General features: G+C 45.5%; 1 protein-coding gene across 1 annotated transcript in view; it reads right to left on the bottom strand.

Annotated features, from left to right (window-relative positions):
- TUBGCP6 (tubulin gamma complex component 6) overlaps positions 1-27,203 on the bottom strand; it is a 728,796-nt gene that overhangs the window by 349,580 nt on the left and 352,013 nt on the right. The window contains exon 14 of the mRNA XM_069627853.1: positions 12,818-12,933. Within this exon, the coding sequence (XP_069483954.1) occupies positions 12,818-12,933 (116 nt within the window). The remainder of the gene's footprint in view (positions 1-12,817; positions 12,934-27,203) is intronic.

Genomic DNA, 27,203 nt, shown 5'->3' with positions numbered 1-27,203 from the left:
CGAATCGAATTTAATCAAAGGAATAAGTGAGAATTTACAAAACTTCATGAGAACTTTTCTCATTTGGGCGGCGAGTTGCATTATTTTCTTCTTAACCTCTTCCTCTACTTTACTGAAACAGGGAGCTGAATAAACCTTATAACATAGATACAATAGTTCTTCCACTCTTGGGATGGCATGACTCCCAGTAGGAATGGCTCACCCTCTTGTTCGCATGTTTGAAAATCATTTTTGATTTTGAAGGGTTTACCGATAGCCCATTCACTGTGGCATATTCTCCCAGTTTGTCTAGAAGACGCTGTAGTCCCACTGCGGTTTTATCAAGCAGGACCACAACGTCGGTATATGCCAAGCAAAATAACTTATTTCCATTGATTATTGGGCTAGCTAAGGCTGCCCCTTCCAAAAAGTCCCTCATATCAGCCAGGTAGATGTTGAAGAACAATGGGGCTCCCAGGCAACCCTGGCATACCCCACGTTCTACTTTAATTGAATCCGAAAGATGGCCTTCATTATCTAGTCTCACCCTTATAGTTGTATCCTTATATAGCTCTATCAGCATAGAAAGTAGACTTTCCGGTATACCCTACTTCTTGAGCTTAGCCCAGAGGAGTTCCCTATTGGCATGGTCAAAGGCTTTGGAAAAGTCTACCCATGCCCCATAAAGATGTAATTCTCCCTTATTTCTTGTGTTTTCACCTAATATGTTCAGGGTTACCCCATTTACTGCAGTCGAGAGGCCTCTTCTGAAGCCCGTTTCCACTCAGCTTCCTAGTTGGGTGAATTAGAGGTTTAAAATCACGATTTTAAACAAATCTAGACAACAATTGGTGTTAAAGGCCTTCTTAAGCAATCATTCACTTGAACTGGCCATCAGATAATCGTCTAGAGGTCATTTGGCTTTTTCACAAGTCCTTACCACTCCCCAACACCTACAATCAGAAAGCAGTAGCGGCACCCAATAACAGCCATACTGTGCATCCACAGCCAGCGGATCAATGTATGTGAAGGTTAAAAAGAGGCAGCACAGTCGTGCCATGGGAAAGTGGTGAACGGCAAGGTAATACTCAGGATATGAAAAGCGATGTCAGAATGCTTGAAAATAAACAACTGGGGATCCCTTTAACCACTTTTCCATGTCCTTATTATTTTCTTTTTTAAGTTTCTTTTTATTTATTTTTGCTTTGTTTTAAATTAAACCGTACATAAAATAAAATACATTACAGATATTATTATCTAGTTAGTCTATGGAATTATAGCAGGGGGGAAATATGGAAAACAATCTTTGCGCACTGTGACAAGGTCATGAGCAACCAACTGTGCAATAAAAGAACAGGCAGCAGGAAAGGCAGAGTGTGGGTTAAATGGGTGAGGCTGCAGGAGGAGCTGCAGGTGCACCAAAAGGCCAAGCGGAGGAGGGAAGGCGGGCCGAGTGGGATGTGGCAGAGCTTAGACAAGGTGAGGTATCTGAGAGTGGTATGAGTGGTGTATAGTGTAGTGTGTCTATTGTAGAAATTGGGGAGGAGATAGCTTAGGAGGTGAGAGTTAGAGAGAAATGTATAAGTTAGTGTAGGCGATAGCAGTAGAGTAGTGACTGTAGTAGTTGGTGTGAGGGGGAGTGAGTGTTAGGAGAGAGGGAAGCTAGTACAGAAGTGGGGTACAAGGAGAAGAGCATAGCACGGACGTGGGAAGGGTGTGAGCGTGGGTATAGTGGAAGGATGAGCAGGGCACCATATCCCTGAGTTTGGCAGAGAGGAGAGCAGTAAGTAGTGCAGAGACAGTGGTAGACGTAGGACTGACAAGTAGTGTCATCAAAGGGTCGAGGCGAGGACTAGTAGAGAGGAGTAGTAGTGATAGCAGAACTAGTAGCAGTAGTGCAGGGCGAATAGCAGTAATGATGAGAAGAGGGGTAGCAGTAGTGAAGAGAGGGGGAGCAGCAGAAGTGCGAGAAGGAAGAGTGGTAGGAAGGTATTAACATCAGAGGGACAGAGAAGGAAATGGGGAGTAGAGGAGGTGCTGGAGTTGAATGATGCAGGAGAGTAGTAAGGGGAGGAGAAGACTAGTTGTAAGGAGCCAGGGGCTGATAGATCAGAGGGCATAAATATACCACCCTATTGTCCCGGGAGGATAGCTCAGCGGCAACCTGCTCGCCTTGGGAACAAGACGACACGAACCAACACAGGTTCGATCCCCGGGTCCGTGCTTAGAAACCTCTGGGTATTAAGCGCGTTATGAATATACAACTAAGTCATATTCCTGTAACAGTGCCTTGAAGCCCCCGGGCTGTGTGAGCGTTTTATAAATGCAAAAAATCAGAACTAACCATCATCTGTGCAGGGCCAGGTAGAAGATCCCCTAGGGAGTTAGTCAGCCGGCACTCAGGGAGTCATCTGAATTTAGACCAGTCTTAGGCAGTAGGGGGTTATCGAGCAGTAGCACTAATAGGGGTTACGGACACCTGGACTAGAACAGTAATCCCAAGGGAGTCGAGTGAGGGAGACACAGCCCCAGCTTCACTTTCCCAACCCCCCTTTTCCAGCTAGCGCTCATGTTCATTTTCCAATGAACAATCCATACTTTGTTATTCGTGTCAATGAAACACCTGAAACTTCCTCCTGATGGCTCTGTGGTTATTCACGCCATCTGTGATAGCACCTACAAATGGGCCATTCAGTCTAAATGGCGAGGTCACACCACTTCTGCAGGGGATTGCCACACATGCATTGTGGGTCCACTGTGTCTAGGGTTCCAAGCTGCACCCCACCAATGATGCCCATTGAAGCCTAAATATATCTTGGGGCAGCTTGCGATCTTGTACAGAAGAGCTGTCGTAGGAGATGGAGGTACAGTTTCCTGTGCCAAGAACCGTGAACCTGTGAAAAAGGGATGCTGAGGACAGTTCCTCCTCATCTGTGAAGACACTGGGGTGTGTGGGGTCTGCCGCATAGTCTAGGGATGATGTTCATAAAAGACAGAACCCACTGCCATAAAATTCGGTAAGTCCACTATCTGGAGAAAGGCACGTTGCATATAGAGACAAGGTGTGATAAGAAACGGCAACCAGACCTTAAGAAGTACAGTAGTAATAGGGTTTCATGTGTTAATGTCCCCGCAAAAATGTCGCCATACAAGAATGGCACTGTTTTTTTGCTTCGACATTAACATATGGAACCTGCGGGGGATATCCCTGCAACCATCCCAATTTTTATTTAAAGGGATCGGGGGACACCCCTGCAACCCTCACTGCCATTTACCCCATATTTTGCCCCCTTATATAATGTTGCCTACGCAGTTTCCCGGCGACTTTATGAATGGCGACATTATATAAAGGGACAATATTACCCGATACCATTAATAGTCATTAAACTTATAGAGAAAATTAGAAGTTATACTGTAATCAGGCATTCTCATAAGCAGAAGTGGAATCCCAGAACTTTAAAATTACATTATAAATTCCAGGTGCATGCTACAATTCCAGTCTTTGGCCTAAAACTCACTGGAAAGAAGATGGATGAAGAAAAAAAGTCCACGGGATAGCAGAGGGGACCTTAAAGAAGAGATCTAGAGACAGGTTTGAAGACCAGCGGCCAGGTGAGGAGACACAACAAAGCAGGAATTAACCCAAATGTAAGTCAACTGGAAAATGTGGTTCCGTTTCGCCTGAAAAAAGCCTTGCACGTGAACCATGAGAAAACTTGATTGCAAGTATTGAGAATAACCTACCAACCCAGTGTCTACTCACATTGATGGCTCCTGTTAAGGCAGTTATTGTGCCACCCTCTGTTGTTGATGCTACAACCTCTAACCATAGGTGGGTAGGCTAACTCACCTGACAGGAAAGGGCAGCCAAACCTCTTTTAGTGACGGTAAGAAGGCCTGAGAGACATGGCTTACCCTCTAAGTAGGGGTAGTAGCTCGACAAAGAGGTACACATATTCCACACTCTAGACAATCCACTACTCGAATATACTGAAAAATAAATACTTTAAGTCACACATATATAACTGTCAGTTGAAATAAGTACTTTAGGTATTATACAAAGTATTAAAAAGATACCAGCATATTATAAAACCGGAAAAGTCTCTAAAATGACTCTCCTTACCGCAATGTCTATATGTGGGACTATTAGAAGAGATAAGAAGCCAAAATAAAATAACAGGGGGTGGGGAGAACCAGGGGACCATACGACCTAGAAGCAGGTGAGCACCTCTTTAGCCTGCACAATAATGTACAATGTCCTGTAAGGGTGCAGAAGGAGGAGACCGACACACAGGTGGCAGGATGATTGCTAAAAAGTTTTGAAAAATTAAAGCGAAAACCCAACTTTCCTGATCTCTACGAGGGGTTACCCTGCCTCAACTAAAATACTAAGGGTGTCGTCAGAATGTCTGTATAAATCAATAGTCCACCGTCCTGTATCAAAACGCTACTCCTCTCCCTAACACTTGAACCTAAACTAGAGATAAAGTAAATGTTATTGGTCCAGAAGAAGGACTCCCTTCTTCTGGACTTGCGATAAAAGTTCTCTTTCAGAATTGTTTTTTCTTCGGGCAGTGTCTCCCTTCCCCAGTTCCAAACTGTTCTGCAACACACAGAAAAGGGTAAAGTTCAAACACATATTCTTGGCAACTACACTACCTATGTCCTTGCACTCTTTCATCAAGTCTTTATAAGTTTGGCTACCAGGAGAAATGACCGACTCCCTCCTTCCGGTATCTTAATTTAGCAGTTCAAAACAGCCAGGGGAATGACTCCCTTCTCCTGGTCTTGGTTACTAGGAGAATGACTCCCTTTTCCTGGTATCTGGGCTTCACCGTTCAATACAACCAGGAGGAATGCCTGCCTTCCCCTGGCCTCTTTCCACTTGGTTGCACAGTTTAACAACATCAGGGGAAATTACTCCCTTGCCCTGGCTTCCCTCTCACTTTAGTAACACAGTTCAACAACACCAGAGGGAATGAAGTCCTTCCCCAGGGTTCACCTTTGCTTTCAGGCTGCTCAGTAATAGATTTCATATAGTGATAGTGTCCTCAATCTGGGTTCCTCCGCTGTGGCCCACTTGGTGCACTAACCTGCCAAGTACTGCAGCGAGGAAGATGGCTTGTAGTTTCCTTCTGTTTTGGCTACCTTCTTGATATGTGCCTTTAGGGTTGGGGGCCTGTTCTATGCCCCTATTGGGGAATCACTTCACCTTATGGCTCTCCCCACTTGTCTCTAGCTCAGGGCTTGCATCCAGTCTCCGAGTTCTAGATCTCCCCTTCTTAGGTGGTTGTGCAGTAACCCAGACCCTCTGGTACCCCCACTGCCAGCCCCTTCACTCCCGTAACTTCTGGGACTTCTCTTGTAGGCTCCGATCTGCCCCGGGGTTTGGCTTTGCTCTGTTCAAGTCTCTCCGGGCTTCTCGAGCACTGCGGCGGCTCCGCAACTTCTGGCCTTCTACAGTACACGTACCCGTTACAGACCGCTTTGTCCACCTCCCTTGCGAGGTCGGGTTACTGCTTCACCAAGGATCCTTCAGCGTCAGACCCGCTGGGCATGCTGTCTGCTCCTCTTTGGCGTCTCGGACTGCAGACACTTGAATTTACTGCACTAAGCAGTATCCTGGTCCTTGGTTCCTCCTGGGAGAGCTGAGCAACATTGCAAGTCCTTCATCGCTTCTTATCTGATCTTGCCATGAACAAATAGAATGCTCACTCAGGTTACATGGAGCGTTCTTCATGCTCTGCACCTTCTCCTTGTCACAGTCCTTATCTGGTATACTCCCTTTTGGCCATCCATATTCTTCCCCATCTCAGATTTACAAAGGTACACAGGAGTATTGGGTAAAGGGTTAGGATATAGGGGATATCTGGGGTGTGTAGGGTGTTGGATGAGGGATGACATATCATGTTCTCCTGAGATGTTCCACCTTGTACCCCAAGGGGCAGTCTCTTCCCCTGAGATGCTACCGTTGTGTACCACCCCCAGGGGGACTATCGGGTAGTGGCCTCACCACCCTAGCCTCATGGAAAGAGGCTCCCCCCATTGGGGAAAAGTGACAGCTCGGGATTCATCACAAGCCTAAAGACACAACCCAACCCTGGTTTATGTGGAAAGCCCTATACCTGGTGGTCAGCATCTAGCACATGATAGGGGATGGGATTAATAGGGGGAAAAAAATTCAAAAACTGGAAAAATAGGATTTCTAACATTAATCGACAATCGTTTAGACTTGCAGGCACGACAGGGTCAGGGACCAGACCCTGTCAAAAGGGGTGGGGGTGTTCAACCTTTTCAATATACTGCAGGAGGCGTACCAGAGTGTTTGACACAGCTAGTCCATTTCCAGAGGAAGGGTGAGGGAGCTAGAAGAGCCCCAGTCTCTGCCCCTTCGTCCTGTGCCTGGCTGCAACTATTAAGTACCACTTGTTATCACTCCATAACTGCTGCTCCCTGTTCTGGCCGGTCTTCTTTTTCCTCCCTTCAAGGACTTCAAAGCTTAAAAGTCCTTGAGGCGGAGTAGGGAACAGCATTTTCCTAACTTCCAGGACTAACAAACCCTAGAAGTCCTTGAGGCAGAGGAGGGAACAGGCAACCGAACAGAGAGAAGGCCAACAGTGAACTGCAGGGTCACGGAGCAGTACGCACTTCAGACCGGCACACAGAAAGCGCCAGAACACGCATAACACAAAATAACTTTAAGAAGCACCACACACTTAAGAACTCAGCAGTTTACTGTGTTTGTTGCAGGCCACCATGGGGCTACCCTGTCCGATGGGTGTGTGAGAAGGGGGCGGAGCTTCAGAGGCATTTTAAAGCATCATGTATGTACAACATGACCCCAGGGAAAGAACTAGCAGGTAATTGGCCTGGGGTACCACGTGGATGGTAGTACCAATGGGAGGAGGAGGAGCATAAAGGATGACAATGGGAAAGGAGCAGTGCAGGTTGTTCGGGTAAGGTCAAGGCGGACCAAGAGACCAGGCAGAGGAAGGGTGGCAAAGCGGATCATGGAGGAAGAATATTGAGAGCGTGTACAAGGTAAGGTATTGGTTGGTGAGAGAAAGTGGTACTTGAGTGTGAAAGTCTGTGTATGGTGGAGTGGACAAGTCATTGAGGCTAAGAAGGAGTACAGTGGAGTAAGTTGGGCTCAGTGAGATAAGTGATTGGGAGAGTAGTGGAGTGTGGATTGGCTAGAGCAGCAGAGTGAAGAGGGGAAGAGTAGTAGAGGGGGAGAATAGTTGGGAAGAGGGGGAGAATAGTTGAGTGGAAAAATGTTTCACAGCACTTCGACTAAAAAAAGGCAGCAGCAGCACAGCAGCAAACAGTCCCAGGATGCTGGCACCTTCGGGCATCCAAAGCTGAAGATCTAGTAGGCAGTTGAGACATCAACCATCTTCTGGGCATCAGCAGCGACCCACGGCCAATCTGAGGATTTTGCTGTTAAAACGGCCCAGACAACAGTCCTGGCGAAGAAGGATCTGCCCAGTAGACAGGATTAAATAAGGAACTCCAGGGGCACCAGACTGGACCTCCGCAAACCCAAACCCAGGATGTGCATAAGCCACTGTACCTAGGGCAGTATCCACAAGGCATGGCTTTCATTGGAAAAATCTGCAAGAATCCCAGTAATAAATCTCCTCAAGCAAGATACCAGACCAGCTTCCTCCTCAATGCAGAACAAGAAACTAAGAGTGAGACAGGGGCACGGACAATGCCTAAATACCCTTGCACAAACCGGCTGGCCAATGGCAAGAAGTCAATCACTAAAAGGGGCTATGGCAGAGAGAGGGTCAGATGTTCAATCATACTGGTTGGTCCGAAAGGAAGTAAGAGGGATAGTCCAGGCACCTACACTGACCTAAACCAGTTAGGACCAATATAGAAGGGACCATTGTAGGCTCAGAATGAGCCCCCTTGGTCGGAAAGACCATTCTGAGCATACCTGATGGTCACCTAGAACAGGGGAAGCTCTGAAACACAAATTGGCCGAAAGCCGGATTCTAAAAAAACATTGGTACTGCAAAGGCTACCAAAAAGGCACATTGGGCTACCAATGCAGCAAAATGGCTTGCACCCTTGGTGAAGGCAAAACAAGTATATCTGCCAACAACTTGCTCTCTTAAACATGTTTAAGATGATGATAACACGCTATGGCAAAAACGGGAAGCCTGAGAGGCACTCCTAGTACTGGGCGCCTTACGGGCAACCCAAAACCAATACCTGAAATAAGGCAAAAAGAGACATTAAGGCAGATAGAAGTCCCTCAGATCACCAAAAAGATACCAACGAACCAAAAAAGACAAGTGGAAAAGGTACAAATTGAGGGGCCCCAAAAAGTGGCCCTAGGATCTGCAAAATAGAAGCCCCAAAAAAACCTGGTGCATAAAAGTCCTCTTTTGACATGCGGTTTACAGGATCCAAACAGCCCGGACCAACGATTACTCACACAACGGAAAAAAAGAATAATCGCTCTTCTTAAGAGTAGATCCCTCAAGCCAGAAGTGGTAGCAAAGGTAAGGAAGATTTCTGAAAGGTGGGAGAAACCGCAAAGCATGTTCCAGTGGCTCGACATAGAAAGGAAGACAGCCCTGTTAGGTAAGATTTTTACATTAGTGAATAATCTTCCTGACCCGTGTCAACCCCAGAACATTTTGCTTGGGCTTGGTAATTATTTTACCTGGTCCCTAGGTGAGTGGGAATCTTTTTCTCCTCTCACTTAGTCTTTTACGCTTTTTATGGGTGACCTTTTTTATGTCTCTCTGTAGTGTGCGTTCAGATTTGTAGTTCCCTATAACGTTTGGGCTTCGGCTGGGTTACCCCTTGGGCTTCCCTTTTGAATTTCTCCTATTACCTCTTGGGTGAACTACTATTCCCAGTTAGTAAAGTGGGATTCCCATCCCCTTTACACGTATTTTAGTGAGGAAGCACACCCCACCTTATGTGAAGTGCTGGGGCGCTACAATGTATCCCCTTGCTTACTTATCTGGTAATAATTTTGTTACAATTGCAAGTTTACTTAAATGTCTAGTGGCAGTTAAACTACTTTAATTACTTTTAGTCGTTATTACTCACAGGCTGTCAAGTGAGCTGCGTTAATGCACAGGAGGGTCACCATTCTGATAGAATGGTGGGCTCCTTTTTTCACCATTTCTCGTTTGCTTGTCGTTTCTTGGGTCTTTTTCTGCTGTTCTAGGTGGGCAAGACACTGGTTGAAGTTTTGTCTTCGGCAGGAATACTTTGTATTACCAGACGAGGCCCCAGAGAGTCTGAGAAGGCAGGCAGCAAGAGAGGAGTGCAAAACTCTGCAGCCCTTTGTCTTTCACTTTGCCTGAAAGCGAGCCGTTGCCACTAGGGGGCTGACTGTCCTGAATGGACAGCCAGACCACCACTTTCTGGAAACTGCAGGGAGAGTTTGCAGAAGTTGTGCTGTAGTTCCTAATAAATACTCCGAACCTGGAAGCTAATGACAAGTCGACCACTGGAACCAAATCCAAAGAGCAAGATGAAGAAACGACTGTTGGAACCATTTCCAGCGACTGGCGAGCCTGCTGTGTAACCCTTCCTTCCAAGCGACCTGGGGATTTCGAATGTTACGACTCCTACCAAGAGACTGGTGAGATCCACTATTCCTGAGAAGACCTGCAAACCGAACCATCCCTCGACGTGCTGTGACCTTGCTGGGCTGCAAACTGCCAATACCCAGGGGCCCAGGGACCTTGGGCCGGAGAGCAGTGCAGCGTCTTGGGAAGTCCGTCTGACATTTTAGTGGACTTTGCTGGACCTCCAGAGACACGATTCGAATCCCTCAAGTCCCCTCACCAGAGTGTAGGACGAGAAAGTGAAGAGAATTCGACCAGCAATATTCATTCTTCTTCAGGCACCGGTAAAAGGGTGCCAAATCCACAAAGCTGCGAGAAGCTGCAAAGAATGCTTTGTTGAATGCCTCCCCCGTCGATGACTGCTACCAGTTTTCCTTCAGTGTCCATTTCTTCAGTCTCCAGAGCAAGAACCCAAGGACCGGATCCTGTGCTTCTGCATCCCGAAGGCATCCACCCAGAAGCTCTTCTTTTTTGCTGAGGTACTGTGTTGGCTTGGGTAAAACATACCTTGCGTCTTGTGTGAATCCTATGAGGCTGCGTGGTTGATTCAAGTGTTTGGGAGTTTTCCCATACCATTTGCCCAGGCCTAATGCTGGAAAGCACATAGAGAGCTTTCTCTGAAGTCCCTGAACACTTTTAACCAACTATGAAGCTAATACTTGTTGAAGAAGATATACTCTGGAACTCTGACTTTCCTGCATCCGAGACCCATCCTGACCTGCCTACAGCTGGCTCCTAGACCACTAGGGCCCCTCTTCTGCCTCTGAGAAAGCTCATGCTATAGACTAGGGAAGGGCTTTGATGATAAGGCTTCTGTCTTGGAAATTATAACAAGTTTAAAAGTACTTACTTGAAAATAAGTTAGTGTTGTAACTGTATCTCTGCAAAATAATAAGTTACAGAGTGTCGAAAAGTTAATACTTACCTTTAAGTAGCTTGTTGCTCCTTTAAAAAGTATAGTCATTATTTTACTCGCTTTGAATTGTGGTTCACACTTCTAAAAAGTAATAGAGTTGGTGAAGTTGTATCATTTCTAACGCGAGTGCAAAAGAATTCCAATAGGATTTGCCTACCTTGATTAGCTGTGTGCTCTTCAAAATGTGTGTTATTTGGTTTTGCTTTCCCTGATCTGCTTTAGTGCCTTGGAGTTCATATTTCTCTTTGGGTTGCCTGAAGCCCCTCTTAAAAGAATAATGGGTTCCTTACTTACCTTGAAATACATTGTCTTTTTCCCTGAACTGCTTTAGAGCACTTCTAAAATAGTCAGATTTCTTACTTACCTTAGAATTGTATATTACACTCCTGAAAAGTATCATTAGTTAAACTATCTATTTCTATAAAAGAAATAGTATAGGTTTATATAATCATAAGTTAATTACTGCCCTTGAATAGCAGCTGCTCTTCTAAAACTGTAAGGTAGCTGAGTTAATTCAAGGAAGTACTCTTACTTGCCTGAGTGAAGTCACTCTGTGTGTGGTTAGAAGAGTACATGGTACATTTCCCTGAACTGCTGCTGGGCACTTCTAAAATAGTTTCACTGGGTATTACTTATCCATGAGTAGCTTAAGGCCCCTCTAGAAAGTATACAAGTTAAGTTACTCCCTCTGAACAGAGTTCTAAAAAGTAACATTGGTGTGTAACTGTATCCATTCATAATAGAAGAAAGTTACATATGTTGCAAGATATACTTGTAACAATGTTCGTCTAATTAAACGTGTCTATACTGAATAACACTGTATAATGGGACCAATAGGGTCTGCTGCCCTTGAATTACTTATTGTATTCTGAACATATACCTAACCTGGTACCAACGCCCCAAGAATAGGTTAATGCCCTTCTGAATGTGTTTTAGGTGTCACTCACCTTGACTGCTTATTGTAATCTAAATACGGTTATACTTTGGTTTGTAAACCATAAGTATTGAGTTGGTTTTTATAATTGTGTTTATATGATATGTTATAGTATTTACTTCCCCAAGATTTATTTTGGCCTACCATATTTAAAATAAACCATTATTTTTACAATACTTAGTGTATCAGTGTTTCTTTGAACCATATGCATGCTACAATTTCTCTGTACCAAGCTACAGCCCTCTCTTCCACCTAAGATAAGCATGGCTGTTCTGTCTAAGCTACCAAATGTTCTTAGGTGGTACAGCCTCATACTAAGAGTTTTGTACTGCCTCAGATATGGTTTTATGAAGCCCTTAGTTGGACTTTAGAAAAACGGTCTCTAACAAGCCCACCAACAAAAAAGGTTCACAAGGAAGACGACTGGGTGGTGGGGTCCGAGCACGGTCCAAAAGAGCAGATGAGGTAGCGTATTGGGGGTTTCAATATATTTCCAGGCGACGGCAGCCTCCAACACCAAGGTGGGATGAACAAGGCAGTAAAACGAGAAGTCAGTGAGAAAACTGAAAAAACGGCACAGAGACGGTTCCCAGCATGGATAGCCTGGCCCAACAAATGAGGGAGAGCCATTAGCATGGTGAGGGAAGCCCAAGAAGGACGCCCAGCACCAAAAATCTAAACTACAGACCAGCCTAGGACACAGGATCCAGCCATTATGGCCTGACCATGTTCTTAAAATGAAGCAACAGCCAAGTAAACTACCTGCCTCCCAAGAAAATCTGGTCAGAATTTAGAGCAGGAAGAGGTTTTCCCCAAGATATACCAACACTCACAGGGGATGTGACATTCAGGGGTTAAAAAAAGACAATCTGGCTGGCCACTAAAACCACCAATCCCTCAAGTCCACCCGAAAGCCTAGGTACAGGGAGTGGTCTAACCCAGTCAAAATCAATATGGAGGGTGCCAAGATAGGCTCACAAAGAGCCAAGTGTGTGAAACAACCATTTAAGGCCTGTTTTGTTGTTTCCCTAGACAAAGAGATGACCTAAAAACCAAATGGCCGAGAGCAGAACTTAAAAAAGTACATTAGTACTCCAAAAGCTACCAAAAAGGTACATGGGGTTCTAATGCGCCAAATTGGCTTGCACCCCTGTGCTTTTTGGCTACCATGAATCCATATACTCAAGTGGGTCAAAAGGGTCAGAGGGACAGCAGTCTAGCCACACAAATAGGACAGAGATCCAAAAAGAAACAAGGGAAAAGGCAAAAAATCAAGGCGTCCCTCTAAAGCACCTACATAATTCCCAGAAATGAAATTCTGTCTTTACACCATCCAATACATACACACAGTCCATAGTATCCAGAGCACAGCTTCAAGCACATTACCTTGCCCTGTTTTCCAATTCTTCCTCTAAGGCTTTCAATCGTAATTCTTGCTCGGAGCATTCCCTCATGTAACCCGCATCATCTTCGGTCGCTTCCTGTTTGGCTGCAAATCTCCTCTAAGAAAGCAAAGAAGTCTGAATTTTACAATACGTATTTTAATATTTATATGAAATAATCCAACTGGAAAAACAAAATCTCTAATTGTCACAGGGTTGCCTGGGACCACACACTTGAGTGCAACACCTCTCTTCTGGGGTTTGTTACCACAAGGGGACTAAACTTAGGATATGGGATTTTCAAACAAAATGGCTACAATGTTTCTCCACAAGGCCGGGTCTCTACCTCATGAGAGACCCTGTTAATGTCCTCTCTAATCTTCCAAGGATCTTAGGGCTTCTTGGCCTATATTTTGGCTGTCCCAGTCCATACAGTCCCCAGAGGGGTTTCATCACCCATTCTTTGGAGATGCTGGCGTCAGGCTTTCACAAACTCTTCTTTTGTTGCTAATCTAGCTGCAGGCTTTCCCTGGTGTATTACTCCAAGACACACTTAGGGCGCAGACTGACAGTATGTGTAGCCTGCATAGAGCCTATCCGGGGCTCCCTCCTATCACCTCTCTGATGGCAAGATAACCTAACTGACCCAGTCTCATTCCTCCTCCAACTGTGAAGGCATCATGAAGCAAGACACAGACAAGAGAAGTAAAATTCAAAGTAAAATACTTCTTTAAATCAAATGTCACAATGGTGGAAGGCCTAGCTTGCCCTATGCTAAGGTGGGATTTCCTTACCTGAACGAAACTAACGAACGTTTGAGTCAAACAGTTCAACTTAAAAGTCTGTGTCCAAAACCTATACTTGCCCTCACAACTAATTGTAACCAATGTGTAGGGTGCTTCAGCTCCCTTTCCCCAAGTATAAGAAAGTTCCACGAAAAAGACTCAAGATGACCTTTCTCCAGTTCAAGGTGATACAGTTCAAAACCAATCCTCGGGGTTACCTTCTTCAAGTTCCAAGTAACATAGTTCACAGAAAACAAAAGGTCTCGAGGCTTTGTTCTCAAGACCACACATGCAACTCCTCAAGTCTCAGGGTTCCCTTCCCCAAGACTTTAACTTTATCATCACAATATCTTTGGGTTTTCAACATTTAAGGCTTGCTGGTCTAGGCGCAGTTGGCAGACCAAATGGTCCACCCATGACAGGTCGCGCAGTCAGGATCCCAGACTCTCGGCCTCTTGGCTTTCAGATGTAGATTTACAATCATCTGCCTTTTCCTTGTCAGCCTCTTGGCTCTGCCATTACGTATCACACATCCTTTCCAGTCTTTGGCCTTGTCACACTGAATTAATTCATAAAAGTTCTGTTTGAGGATGTTTTGCTCACACCCACCTTCTTATAACTCTCTGTCACACTTGTGCCCTTTTCTGTAATTCATTTTCACCTGGGCATTTGAGTTATTCACTTTAATTGCTTGGCCCATGAAGGTTTTTATTCCATTCAACAGAATGCTTATTTTCAGGGTTTCATTCAATTTAGTATTTGATAAGCATTCATGACGCGTAATTGTAAAGTTCCATTCAATTTGGTATTCAATATACATTGGTTTCACTGAAATTTAAAGTTCCATTTGATTCAGTATAAAATAAGCATTTTTTTCACTTACTTTTAAAGTTCCATTCTATTCAGTATTCAATATGTATTTGTAGGAGCGCCCGGTGTTCACCCATCCTCCCCGACACTCACGGCTTGTGTCATATCCTTCTGGCAGTTCCCTCTGCATCTCCTTCACCGCTGAAGCCAGGAAACTCACCCTCTCGAACTTGGCTTGCCTGCCACGTGTCATTCTCTGCACGCCAGCAACCGGAATGCTTCTATCTGGACGTGGACGGCGTCCTTTTTTCTTGGTGCTCTCTCACAGCTCCTGCTGCTGATCTTCTGTCACGGAGGTTCCCAGAATTGCAATACTTACATGGCCCACTGGCTATGGGCTGTGCAAGTCTTCTGGCAAATTTGGTGGCATCCTGGCTCCTCGTCCGATCCACCACGGATGCCTCCTCTGAAGCAAGGGCCCCTGCTGGTCTCTCCCACACAGGTCTCCCGGTTGCTCTCTGTTCTGCTCCACTGGTTTCTCTTCAAGCACCTGCAGGCCCTTGACAGGCTGCAGGTGAGGATCTCTAATGAGACGTGCCTGACCATACTTCAAGGGACATGCCCGCCCCTCATAGCTCCTAGTAGACATGTTCCTCGTCCCTGTACTAAAGTGGTGAAAGGGTGTAGTGTTCATTACTCTTAGTCGCCTCTTCTTGAACCCATTGTGTCATATATGGGGAAATGAGGGGGAACAGCTTTATAGTAACCCATAAAGGTTGGGGAAGAGTTTGGTTGATCCTTAACAGGACAAGGGGATACCATGTCTCTCCTAAGAGCACCCCACTCCAAGTTCCTAAGGACCCTCCACCCAGGTGATCCTCCCTCGCTTCTCCAGCCCCAGGGTCGGGATCCAAGAGTGATGCCTTTCTCTAGCCACCTGAGAAGGGGATCAAGGGATCTTAGGAGTGAGAATACCCTCAGGTTTTTCACACCACCTTCTGGTGAGGTCTAGAGCCGACATGGCCCAATAGGACCGGCCTACTCTGTCCATCTAGGAGGCTGCTTTGCAACTTTTCCTAGGACCCTCTTTAGCTACCCGATGTTCTTGCAATCTCCTCTACTGGGTCGCCTTCTGCTCCTGCCACTATCCAGTCCTCTCTTACAGTCACCATCTTCTATGTGCCACCTTCAACATCGGCTAGTACCATAGCCAAATCCCTTCTCCTCCGAGTACAATCCACTGCAGGATATCACTCCATCTTCTCTGTACCACATTTCACCTACACCTTCACTAGCTGCTGCTTCCATCGCAACCTCTGATCACCCTCACCACCTAGTGTTACTACCTCCTCTGTATCAATTTGGGTCTCTGATGTTATTCCCTCCACCTTTTCCTTGGGTCTCATCTCCTCCTCCTGCCCCCATGATCTTGCCACGTGCTACTGACTTTCACCGACTCTACCTCTTACCACCTTCTCCAATAAAAGTGGTTTTACCACCTCATCCTGAACCCTTGATCGTGCCACCTCCTCCTTTACCCTTGGTCTTACAAATGTCTTCCTTCCCTGTAACTCTGGTCCTCCACTGTTTCCAACTCACTCTCTAGTCTCCAGCCACCACCAAACTTAAGCCTTCTACTCTTCCAAACCAACACTGGCAGGGTGGAGCCTATAAACTATATAGTGCTCTCCCAGGGTTGGGTGTTTGGTTAGTTGCTGAAACTGTGTCTGCTGATAGGACCCTGGGTAGCCCCTGGATACACCGGGCCCAGACCCAGGCAGCAGACTTCATCAAACTAATACATGACCAATATGATAATCTCCAAATAATCATAAAATATTATTAACGAGTATGATTTTCCTCTGCCTTTGCCCCCCCTCTCCATTGTTGATCGGTTTCTTCTCTTGGCATTGCGCACCTTGCCACCCTCTGTTATTTGGGCCTAGGTACCTGCTCACCCTGCCAGCCCCCTGCACTGCCTCCAGGCCACCCCCTTCACTACGGTTCTGTATCTGTACCCATATAGGCCCCCTCCCACTTTTCTTCTGCACTTATCAGATATACCTTATCTGACTAACTTTTACCTGCCACTTGCTGGCTGCACTACCATGGTTTATCGCCCTTATTTATTTATTTGATTTAATATTTATTCTGTTCTCTCCGCTGTTCGGCACTTTCCACTTCCCCCCCTTTCGATGCACTTTTCCCCTTTTCCCTGCACTTGCACTTTCTTAAATGTCACTGGGCCTAGTAAGATCGCTGTTTTTGTTCTCCGCTGTTCCCCTTCCTTCATTATTTATTTATTTATTTATTTATTTATTTGCCTGGTCGCGCTCTGAAACAATTGTGTACGAGCGCGATATAAATAAAATATTATTTCATTTCAGTAACAATATATGTTAGAGAATTAAGAATAAATCGCTGAGAGGCAAGAAAAAAGTCCATATGTGTACTCCACTGAAGGCCTGAACCGCAATGTATCTACTCCAAATATTGTCAAAAATATTGATTTGGTTCTGAATGTATATTTGGCACTATACAATATGCAACATCAAAATCAGGAAGAGAATGTCTGGTACATGTTTATCAAAAGGTTTCCTTAAACATCTGCAACAGAAAATACTACCCTTTTCACTTACTTAAATAACGTGTTCATGAAACTCACAATCAACCGACACAAGCCCCTTCAATAATTGCGGGTACATCGAAGAGGACAGAAACATTTAAAAAGGTCTCTGTAACATTACAGTCTTGCATGACTCCAGAGTGCAGGGAAGTAATCTGTCACAGGTTTCCCCCCTTCTCATCTGTCTGTGTTGTTTGTTCGTGATCTTCGAAGATGTCTTCTTTTGCACCGTTTGGGTTTTTTATAACCCTGTGCGTGAATCCTCGGGTTCCAGCGTGCGGTTCGTGACCCGACTCCAGGAAGCGTTCAGATGTCCGGGATAAATCCAGGAATGGCGAAGAGCGCACTTGGAGAATGCGCTCGCAATCCAGGAAATGCAAGATGAGGAAAAAGGGGAAGGATGATAGAAGAGGAGATTCAGGGGACCGGGAACCAGGAATCAGTAGTAATCGCCGTACGAACTCAGGCCGCACACTTCTGACTACTGCAAGCGGTAGCGTTGAGACGCGCAGGGCCGCGGGGGCGTGTCTGCTTTGTAGAACGTAGAGCGTACGACACAGAGACTGGCATACAGCATTCCGCGTTCAGCGGCCATGTTGGGAGTGCTGCTGAGTTCAGTCCCCTATGGGTCAGGGACCACGAAGTCCAGAAGGACGCGTACGGTGGTTCATGACATAATCCCTCAGTCAATAAAAGACTAACTAATCTTAATCAAACTGGGTCCTATTGTCCCTCATTATAGCCCTTAATTTATGAGAAGGACCTCTGCTTGGTCTTTAAAATACATTGTGGGATTTAGTATGCAGAAATATAATCTAGACACAATTATTTATTTTCTTGAGCAGAATAAGGCGGCAGTCAGGAATGAACAAGTTACTTACCCCTGGTAACGTTCTTTCGACTAGATGTTACTCCCACGTATTCCTCATCTTTTGGTACTATCTTTTCCAGCTGCTTTAGTCATTTTTTTTCAGCAGAGGACGCTGTGTGTCGATTCCGTCAACTCAATGTCGCTCGAGGGCCTCCGCCTCGAGGTCAACGTCATCGCCAATATATATAGCACATGCAGGGCCCGTTGGCTTCAGTTCTGTTTTTCCTGTGCAGAGATGTTTTTATGGGAGGGCAAAAGGGGCACTTGCCCAGGGCCCCCACCTTGGAGGGGGCCCCACAAATCTGCCTGATCTAAAGAAGTAAGAGTCCTTTGTTCACCAGACTTATATAGCACACTTCAGGATATTTTATGGCATGGTGCTGAGGCTCTAAACCTATTGCCTGTCTGTTTTGGCAAGTACATTCTGCCTCAATAAATTCAACATGTAATGCTTTCTGTGTTCACTGTGGTATATATAGTTTGTGTGTTCCTTGCGGCACAACTCCTGTAGCATTCTTTCTTTCATGTGGGAATTATGTTGATCATGTGCAATAGCCAAATATGAAATGCATATTGGTAAATGGAGTGCCACAATGGTTCAGAAGTTAGCTCAGTGTGTTAAGCACTCATTGCAGGGATATGTGTTCCTATGCGAAATAAGAATAGCACATTCCTGTAAGGCAATCTGAGCCTTTCCTATGTCTGAAGTTTATAAACCTGCCTGCGTATGTACTTGGTCTTGCAGCACAACAGGTGCTATTATCAGCAATGTACCTGCACCGTATAGGGGTTGCTACAAAAACGAACATGTCATCCTTATGGTGAAGGTGTAGAAATTGGTTTGTTCAGATGGGGTGTTGTAAAACTTAGGCAATCACCTCCAACGATGAGCATAAACTGTTAGTCCAAGAGATGAATAAGTGTAAGATAAATACGTGTAACACTGAAGTTAGCTCTGTGGGTTAGGCTCTCATTGCAGAAATATGTGTTCCTATGCACGATTAGAATAGCAAATTCCTGTAAGGCTGGCTGAGCCTTTCCTATGTCTGAAGTTTATAAACCTGCCTTTGTATGTACTTGGTCTTGCAGCACAACAGGTGCTATTATCAGCAATGTACCTGCACCGTATAGGGGTTGCTACAAAAACGAACATGTCATCCTTATGGTGAAGGTGTAGAAATTGGTTTGTTCAGATGGGGTGTTGTAAAACTTAGGCAATCACCTCCAACGATGAGCATAAACTGTTAGTCCAAGAGATGAATAAGTATCCCAATTTGGAACCAAAACATTAATGCTTGTATCCTAGCTTTGCCAGCAGACAATAGAGTGATCCTGGTCAAATCATCTAATATCTCGTACATTACTGTACTGTCTTCTGTGAAGTTTACCTCCTCCCATGCTGGTGGCATCTTTTAGCCCATTACTTTATCTTTCTTCTTATGTAGAATATTTGAGTGTAAGGGGTGGTAGACAGAAGGGAGTGGACCAGACGATGCAGGACTCAGGCAAGCATATTTTAAAGTCTGCTCATTTGACACAAAAAATGCTTTGCATTTTGTAAAAGTGAAAGGTTTTTCTGCACGTTTATAAATAACAATTTCACAAGCCAGTGTTTTGGAACTATGTAAAGCTTCAAAATGCAAAAGACCTACCCAGATTAAATCTGTTAAATCACACTGATTGGTATGCTGGTACTTATATATTTCTCTGATGATGGAGAGAATCAAGCTAGCATCATTCTGTGTTACACCCTTCTATAATATTTTGTTTTTAATAATGGTCCTGTTTGGTAATGTGATTAATGTACTTTCCAAGTCAGTTTTATAAAATGAGATTATTTTAGTTCATGGTAAGAACTGGTAATGAAAGTGTTCAAATGCAGGAATTGCAGAGTTGGCACACATCCCAGATTCACCCGTTAACCAGCGTGTGTAATGCTGGCCATCTAATTTAATCTTGTATTGCCTAGCCTCTCGAAAATGCCAGTCCCTAAACCTTTCAAAATTGTCAGCCCTTCAGAGATATTTCCCTCTCAGGGCATGATCTTCAAAACAGCCTCACTCATGGTTTCACTGGCTATAGTGTTGCTTCCACTATAAAATAAAAACAGACGGACCGCTCAACATCCTCAACTGCGAAACCATAGTAATACACCTAACAGCAAGCCCAAAAGCCAACGTCACATTCATCCTTGTGTACAGACCACCGACATATGACGGAACATTCGTCGACAACTTCATAGAAGCCATCACTAACAGAGCCATCAACTACGAACACCTAATCATACTGGGGGACTTCAACATCTGGTTTGAAGACAGTCACGCCAACTCCCAAAACTCACTGATCGAACAACTTGCTACCATGAAACTACGACAACTAGTCAAAGGGGCACACACTCGGCAGGACACCCCCTCGACACAATTTTCGCCAAGGAAAAACTCATCACCACGGCACCCCCGATACAAATACTGTGGAGCGACCATCTCATCATCCCATTCATGATCACTCTGCCTACTCAAGTCTGCATTCATCCTCCTAACCTCACAACCACCACAAAAGGAAACTGGAAACATGTCAAAGAAAGCAAATTATTCAAACTGGAATTAACCAAACCCTCAACTACAGAACTAGAGCTAGCTGACCTAGACGGGAAAGCGGAGCTACTACACAAATGGATTGCAGATACAATCAACAAGATCGCCCCAGAAAAACCTTCTCCCCATCAAAAAAAAGGAGCAATGGCAAAATGTTTCACCCCACTATTAAGCGCCACGAAAAAGGAAAACAAAAAGATGGAACTGGAATGGAGGAAAGAATACAACCCAGACAAAAAAACGGTGTTCCAGGGACAAATCCACGCATACAAGAAGGAAATTCAAAAGGCGAAGAGGAGGCATCATGATGACAGAATCACCAATGCCACCAAAACACAAAAGGAAATGTTTAACATCATTAAACAGAGGAGAAAGCCTTTGGGCAGCGCCAACACCCCAACCCCCTCAGAGAAACTATGCAACGACCTGGCAGACCGCTTCAAGAAAAAAATCAATGACATCCGACAAACCATACAAAACATACCAACCGACCACAACATACTACCAAGCAAACCTATCACAGAACCTCAGCACAAACTCAAAAACGTTCCCGCAATATCAGCAGAGGCATTCGCAATGCTGGTAAAAAGCAGCAAGAAAGCTGGATCAGCCATGGATCCCTGCCCCCCGGACATCTACAAATCAATCCTCGAAAAGGGAACGCCAGCAGAATACTACAAAAACCTTCTGAACCTATCACTAGCAACAGGAACTGTACCGAGGACCTTCAAATCAGCATATAGCAAACCAATGATAAACATGTGGCGAGGTAGAAAACTCCTGGAAACCTACCTATATAAACTAACCCAAGAACACGTAGAAAAACACCACCCGCTAGACCAAGCTCAAGTCGGTTTCAGACCCGCAAGAGGAACGGAAACAGCACTACTATCCATCTGGGACAACCTAAAATCTAGCGCAGACTCAAATCCAACCTCAGCCCTTATTCTACTCGACCTTGTCGCAGCCTTCGACACAGTTAGTCATGATACCCTAACCAAAAGACTAGAAGACAGAGGCATAACAGACACAGCACTACTCTGGATTAAATAATTCCAAGCGGACAGAACAGAAACCGTATGGATCAAACCTTTCAAATCCACTCCGCGAGTTAACGACTGTGGAGTGCCACAAGGATCCTCACTATCACCACTGTACTTCAACATCTACCAGACTCCGGTTATCAGACTCTTCAAAAAATACAACATTACATGCTACAACTACGCAGATACTCAAATCTACAAAATCAAAGACACCCAAGCCGATCACTCAACCCTAACCGAGTGTCTAAAAGAAGTCTTCAACTGGATGAATGCCAACAACCTGAAAATCAACCCGGGAAAGACAGAAATCATGATCATATCCAAAGACCAAGAGTACAAAACCGCCATCCCGTGGTTAACGGAAATGGGAACCGCACCATCACCATCAAAGGTAGTAAACAATCTGGGAGTCCTGATGGACAACACCCTAACCCTAGAACCACAAATAAATGCAACAGTCAAATGTTGTTTCCTCCTCCACACGGCAAGAAGAATCCTACCTTTCCTCTCCTTCAAGCACAAAACACTAACCATCGTCGCCCTCATCATGTAAAAAATCAACTATGCAAACACCCTCTACCTCGGAATACCAGAATACCTCCTGAAGAAACTACAACAGATCCAAAATACAGCAGCCAGACTACACCTCAAACTATCAAGAAGAGAACACATCACTCCTGCCCTAAAAACCTGCACTGGCTCCCAGTAAAACATTGCATCACCTTCAAAACAATGTGCAAAACGCACAGGGCAATCAATGGACAAGGAGCAGAATTCCTACAAAAGAAAATAATCTACAAGCCAACAAGACTCCTCAAGTCAAGCAACGAAATCCGCCTGGAACCAAAACCATACCTCAAGAAAAAACTAGGAGGCACCTCCCTCTACCAACCTGGAACAACATCCCAAAAGAAATAAGGAACACCAAAGATCACCTAAAATTTAGGAAATTACTAAAAAGCCTGGCTCTTCAACACAACAGACTCAAACTGAAAACCGAAACAACAGAAAGGAAAAGGGATGACTAAACTGGAGTGAACACGGACAGCTCCCAGAATAGACTGGGAAGCTCCCACGGCACCTGGACGGGTGATGCCGAGTAGAGCGGAACACAGGTGACACTCATGGAGACGAAGTCAACAACGACCCTAATCCCACCCAACACCCACCCCTTAGTTGCCACCAGGTACCAGAGTGGTGTGAAATTGTCAGGATATTGGTAATCAGCACACTAGCTGAGTTGTGGACATTGGCAGGTGCACTGGCCATATTAGTCGGAAAGGAAGACAGGTAGGGAGGCGATGGAGGCTAGTGAAGGAGGGGCCAGATGTGAAAGGGACCTTGAAGGCCGGATGGGCCTAGAGCAGGACAGAGGCGCAGGGGTGCTCCCGAACCCCATCTGGGTAGAGTACACAAACCCAGTGCCTCAACCCAGGATAGAGATGCCAACTAATCAATTGCACTAACAATTTCCCCCTCTGCATACACCTCTCAAATTCTAACCAAACCCACCCACAAACCTACAGCACTACAAACCGCACAAACTTCACTACATGGCAACAACAAAACAAAAACACACACAGACTTGCATAAGAGCACATGATGACTACCGGCCGCAAACACCCCAGGCCCAGCCAACGGACCCACCGGGCTGAGGCCGCCAACAGCACATCACTGCTCTCTTGCACTTTTCCAGCTTCCTCCCACTAAGCCCCCTTCCCTTCCTTTTTCAGAGCCGCCAGGGGACCACTCCGGTGGTGATAGTGGGCGGTATAAATGTCCTTTAACATTAACATTAACATAATAGCGAGCATTGATATATTGCACACCACAGGCACTTTGTTCTTTTTATCTCTAATGGCAACACTATTTAAAAACCATGCCCCCTATAATCTCAATCTGTCTGGATACAGACATCTTCCTGATAGCCTCTAATCTGCATCCACCATCCATGCTATGGTATGTGTAGCTTTCGCCTTCCCACCAATTGCTCTCCTTTATCCATGCTTCAGCAAGTTTGCATTCTGTGAGGCAGCAAATGTGAATTCGCTGTCTGTTCTGGGTTACACACAATCCTGCATTAAAAAGTCTCTTAAATCTATGCTAGAACAGAAGTAACTTCTTCGTAGACCGATAATGTTAGCCTTCAAATGGTACTTGTTTATCATTCTGATTAGAGCAAGCATGAAGAGGGAAGGGGACTTAAAGGGAGTAAACATCTTAATTTTAAGGCAGCATATCAACCTATGGGTTGTGATTGTGGCGGGGGTGGGGGGGGGGCAGATATTCTTGATCACTTCATTCCTTTGGTTTGGTGGAGGGGGACCCCAAGATGTCTGTGCCCAGGGGCCCAAAAGTGCTTAAGATGGCCCTGTTCCTGTGTTCTCCTTTGTGGAATCACCCGCTAAGCATCATACCGTATCAGACTCTAAAAGCGTAAAATGTAATGCCTGGACATTCTACCGAGGGGTAGGTTGGGAAGGGCGATGAGGACTACGTGGGAGGAACATCCAGTCGAAAAAACGTTGCCAGGTGTAAGTAACTTGTTCTTCGAATGGATTGTATGCTCCCACATATTCCTCATCTTTTGATAGACTCCCAAAGCAGTGTTGGTTTTGGAGGTGGGGGTTAATATTAGTCATGCACTGAATCAAAGACTGATATGGCGAGACCTGCTTTGAGTCTCACCTGCCTTCTGGTTGAAGTTCTCGGGAGCGGAAGAGTCAACGTCTTGCGCCTTCTACTGGTCTTCCTTAGTGAGACAGAACTCTCCTTGATGAGGAAGGGGCAAGCCCTCTATTCAGCCACACGCCAACCCTTGTTCACCGACTTGCGTTAGCGGTAGCAGAAAGGACCATCCGTATACTTGGGGGGGGGGGGGGGAGGTGGAGTCTGAAAAAAAGATGGTGTTTCTGTATGCGATGCATCCTCTTCCATGTGGTATCAATGAAAGAACAGGAATTCCAGGTACACAAAGTGGAAGCAAATGGAGGAACCATAATCAGCAAGCAGCAGAGTGAGACGAAGGAAATCAGGAAGGGAAAGTAAAGGGGGCTAGGAGAAAAATCAGGTAGGAAAGGAAGTCACAAGCCAGAAGGTAGAGGAGACTTACACTAGCGCTGAAACCCGAAGTCGCCAACTTGAAGGAAGACTAAAGCATTGTAGACACTAGTGACTTGTGCGTGCCGGCACGGCTACATGCAACCACTTCCACCTTCTCCATAACTTGTGTTGCGGTGCTGTGACAGTATGATCCCTCCCACAGGGTTCTGGACTGGGTTTCCTAGGACACCACAGACGGAACTGCCAAAGACGACGAGGAGCAAATACCGGACAAGCCAGCTCCCAAGAGCATTCAGCAATTGAATATCCCTTCCAATGAATGAGATATTTCAGTCTTCCTCGTAAATAGCAGGAATCATAAATACTAGACACCTCGTGAAATCCTGGCAAAAGGGTCCGGAAGTAAATGTGAGAAACCAGGTGTCTCACCCGCTAGTCCCCAGCGGTCTCTCTCTCAGGTGGCCAGGGCACGGCCATCGCTTTTCGATCCAGACCCTTGGGGTGGACCAGTGTGGGAGGATCACCTGAGTGACGGGTCTGCGGGAGTGGGACACCTGATGGAGAGAAGCGATATCCCGCTCCCTGCAACACCTTTATCCCATCCTATCCAATAGGATATTTAGAAACTCTGCCCCTCCTTTCCCTACAGGAACTCTTTCACACAGACAGCCCGCTCTAGGAGAAAACAGACTCCCATCCGAGCATTGTACTTGACATGTCCCACTACTACTGGCAATTACTGGTAATCGCTCACACCTGACTTTCATTAAACTTACCCACACAGATAAAAGGTGAAGCACGAGAGCACACAAAGGAACAGTACTTTGCCAACGCCAGCTGAACGAAGGAAGGAAGGAAGGAAGATGACAAACCACGAAGGGTACGCAAGGAGGGAGATACCCTTGACCTTTTCGGGAGAGAAGCTCTTGCTTTCCAGAAACCTTCAGATTAGAAAGCTTAAGGGCAGGAAACCAAACGGAAGAATCCTGTATTGTGTGTCGGGAGATACCCGGGCCCTCCTACATGGCTGACCGCGTCAGGGAGGAACAGCAGCCGCCGTGGTAGCGTGCTTGGCTCCAAGATTAAAATCACCGCCAGAGAGATCAACACAGCCGGTGAGTTGGGGAGACCGATGCAAGACCTGTCTGTGTTCAAGTCAATGTTGCAAGCGGCAACATTGTCTAAAGAGCACAAGAACGAAGATTGAAATGCGTGTTATGAAAGACACTAAGAAAGCCTAATTGCTGATGTATGTTTGAAGATTGAAGGAGAAAGATACAGTACCCGTGACAGTGTGTTCCGGCACCACTAGGGTGCTCAATCAAAGGTCTCTGTAAGGTATCCAACCAAGAAGTGGCAGAAACAAAAGAAAGAAGATTAACAGGAGCATTGTGTGAAGTGAATCGAAGTGCTCCTGCAACGGTTTAAGCAAAACCATTGCACATTTGAAAGTCTTTGATTTTTGATATATAGAGAAAAAAGTAGAAAGTGAGATTACATGGTCCGAGCCCGTACGATGAAGACCAATTGTAAACATTGTGATAAAGTGGTCCGAGCCCGATCGAGGGAGACCAAATGTGAATATTGTGCTAAAGGGATCCGAGCCCGATCGAGGGAGACCCATGATGAACACTGGAAGCGAGAACTTGTGCATGTAAAAATCCTGAGACCAAAGGAACTTTGGTGCTTGTTTGTTACGACAGGCCCTCTGCTGTAAGAGACTGTTATTGGGAAAGAGGCTATGGCAGAAGGCCCTGTTATCTATGCTTTCAACTGTATCCTCGTGGCACAGAAGCCAGAGTGTGTGCGAAGCTCAAACATGCTGGGTTGCCAGTGAGATCACAAAGTTAGACGACAGTAACGGAACGGAACAGCATCTTCCAAAAGGTCTCGAGCGCTCCACTTGCCACACTGCTGCTCCGGAGAGGTCTGCTTGAACCCAGCAGTCTGTAGCTCTGCTTCCACAACAACTAACAATGATTCTGGCTTTTAAAGTTTATGCCACCATGATTGGTCCAAAAAGGATTAGACCGCTCACTATTGCAACAGTAGTACTGCCTTACTCTTCCTGTCCTCCTCCTAGTCTCAGTACATTACTGAGGATGTGTCTCTCGAGTTGGTCTCTTCCTCGTCCCAGTACCGAACTGGGGTTTCTTGGGGAAGGTGTTAAGGGAAGAACAGGTAAAGGGTTGACAATAGCTTATAAAGGCTTGAGGGATAGAGGGTTCGGTATGAAAAGGAAATGGGGGATATCATGTCTCACCTAAGGACGTCCTCTCCCCACCCCTCAAGTATCTTCCACCCAGCTGATCGCCCCCACCCCAAGGGTCAGGATCCAAGAGCAATACCTGGCAACCCAAGAGGAGGATAGAGGGGGAAAAGAAGGAAGGAAGGATGCCCTCAGGTTCCTCACAAAAGACAAAACAAATGTTCATCAAACAAAAATCCACTTGTAACAATTCTTTGTTCCTGGATGAAAAGATCCTCTTCCAATTTCCAGAAAATAAATGGCACCAATGGTAATCCTGGTTATGATGGTAAATTGTCTCTTGTTCAAAATAAATAGCCAGAGTTCAAAAGACGTTATATTCCCAAAAG

Source organism: Ambystoma mexicanum, chromosome 12 (assembly GCF_040938575.1).
Source record: "Ambystoma mexicanum isolate Mex_15411 chromosome 12, UKY_AmexF1_1, whole genome shotgun sequence".
In the NCBI taxonomy this organism is placed as follows: Eukaryota; Metazoa; Chordata; class Amphibia; order Caudata; family Ambystomatidae; genus Ambystoma; species Ambystoma mexicanum.
This window is presented reverse-complemented; position numbering and strand designations above follow the sequence as displayed.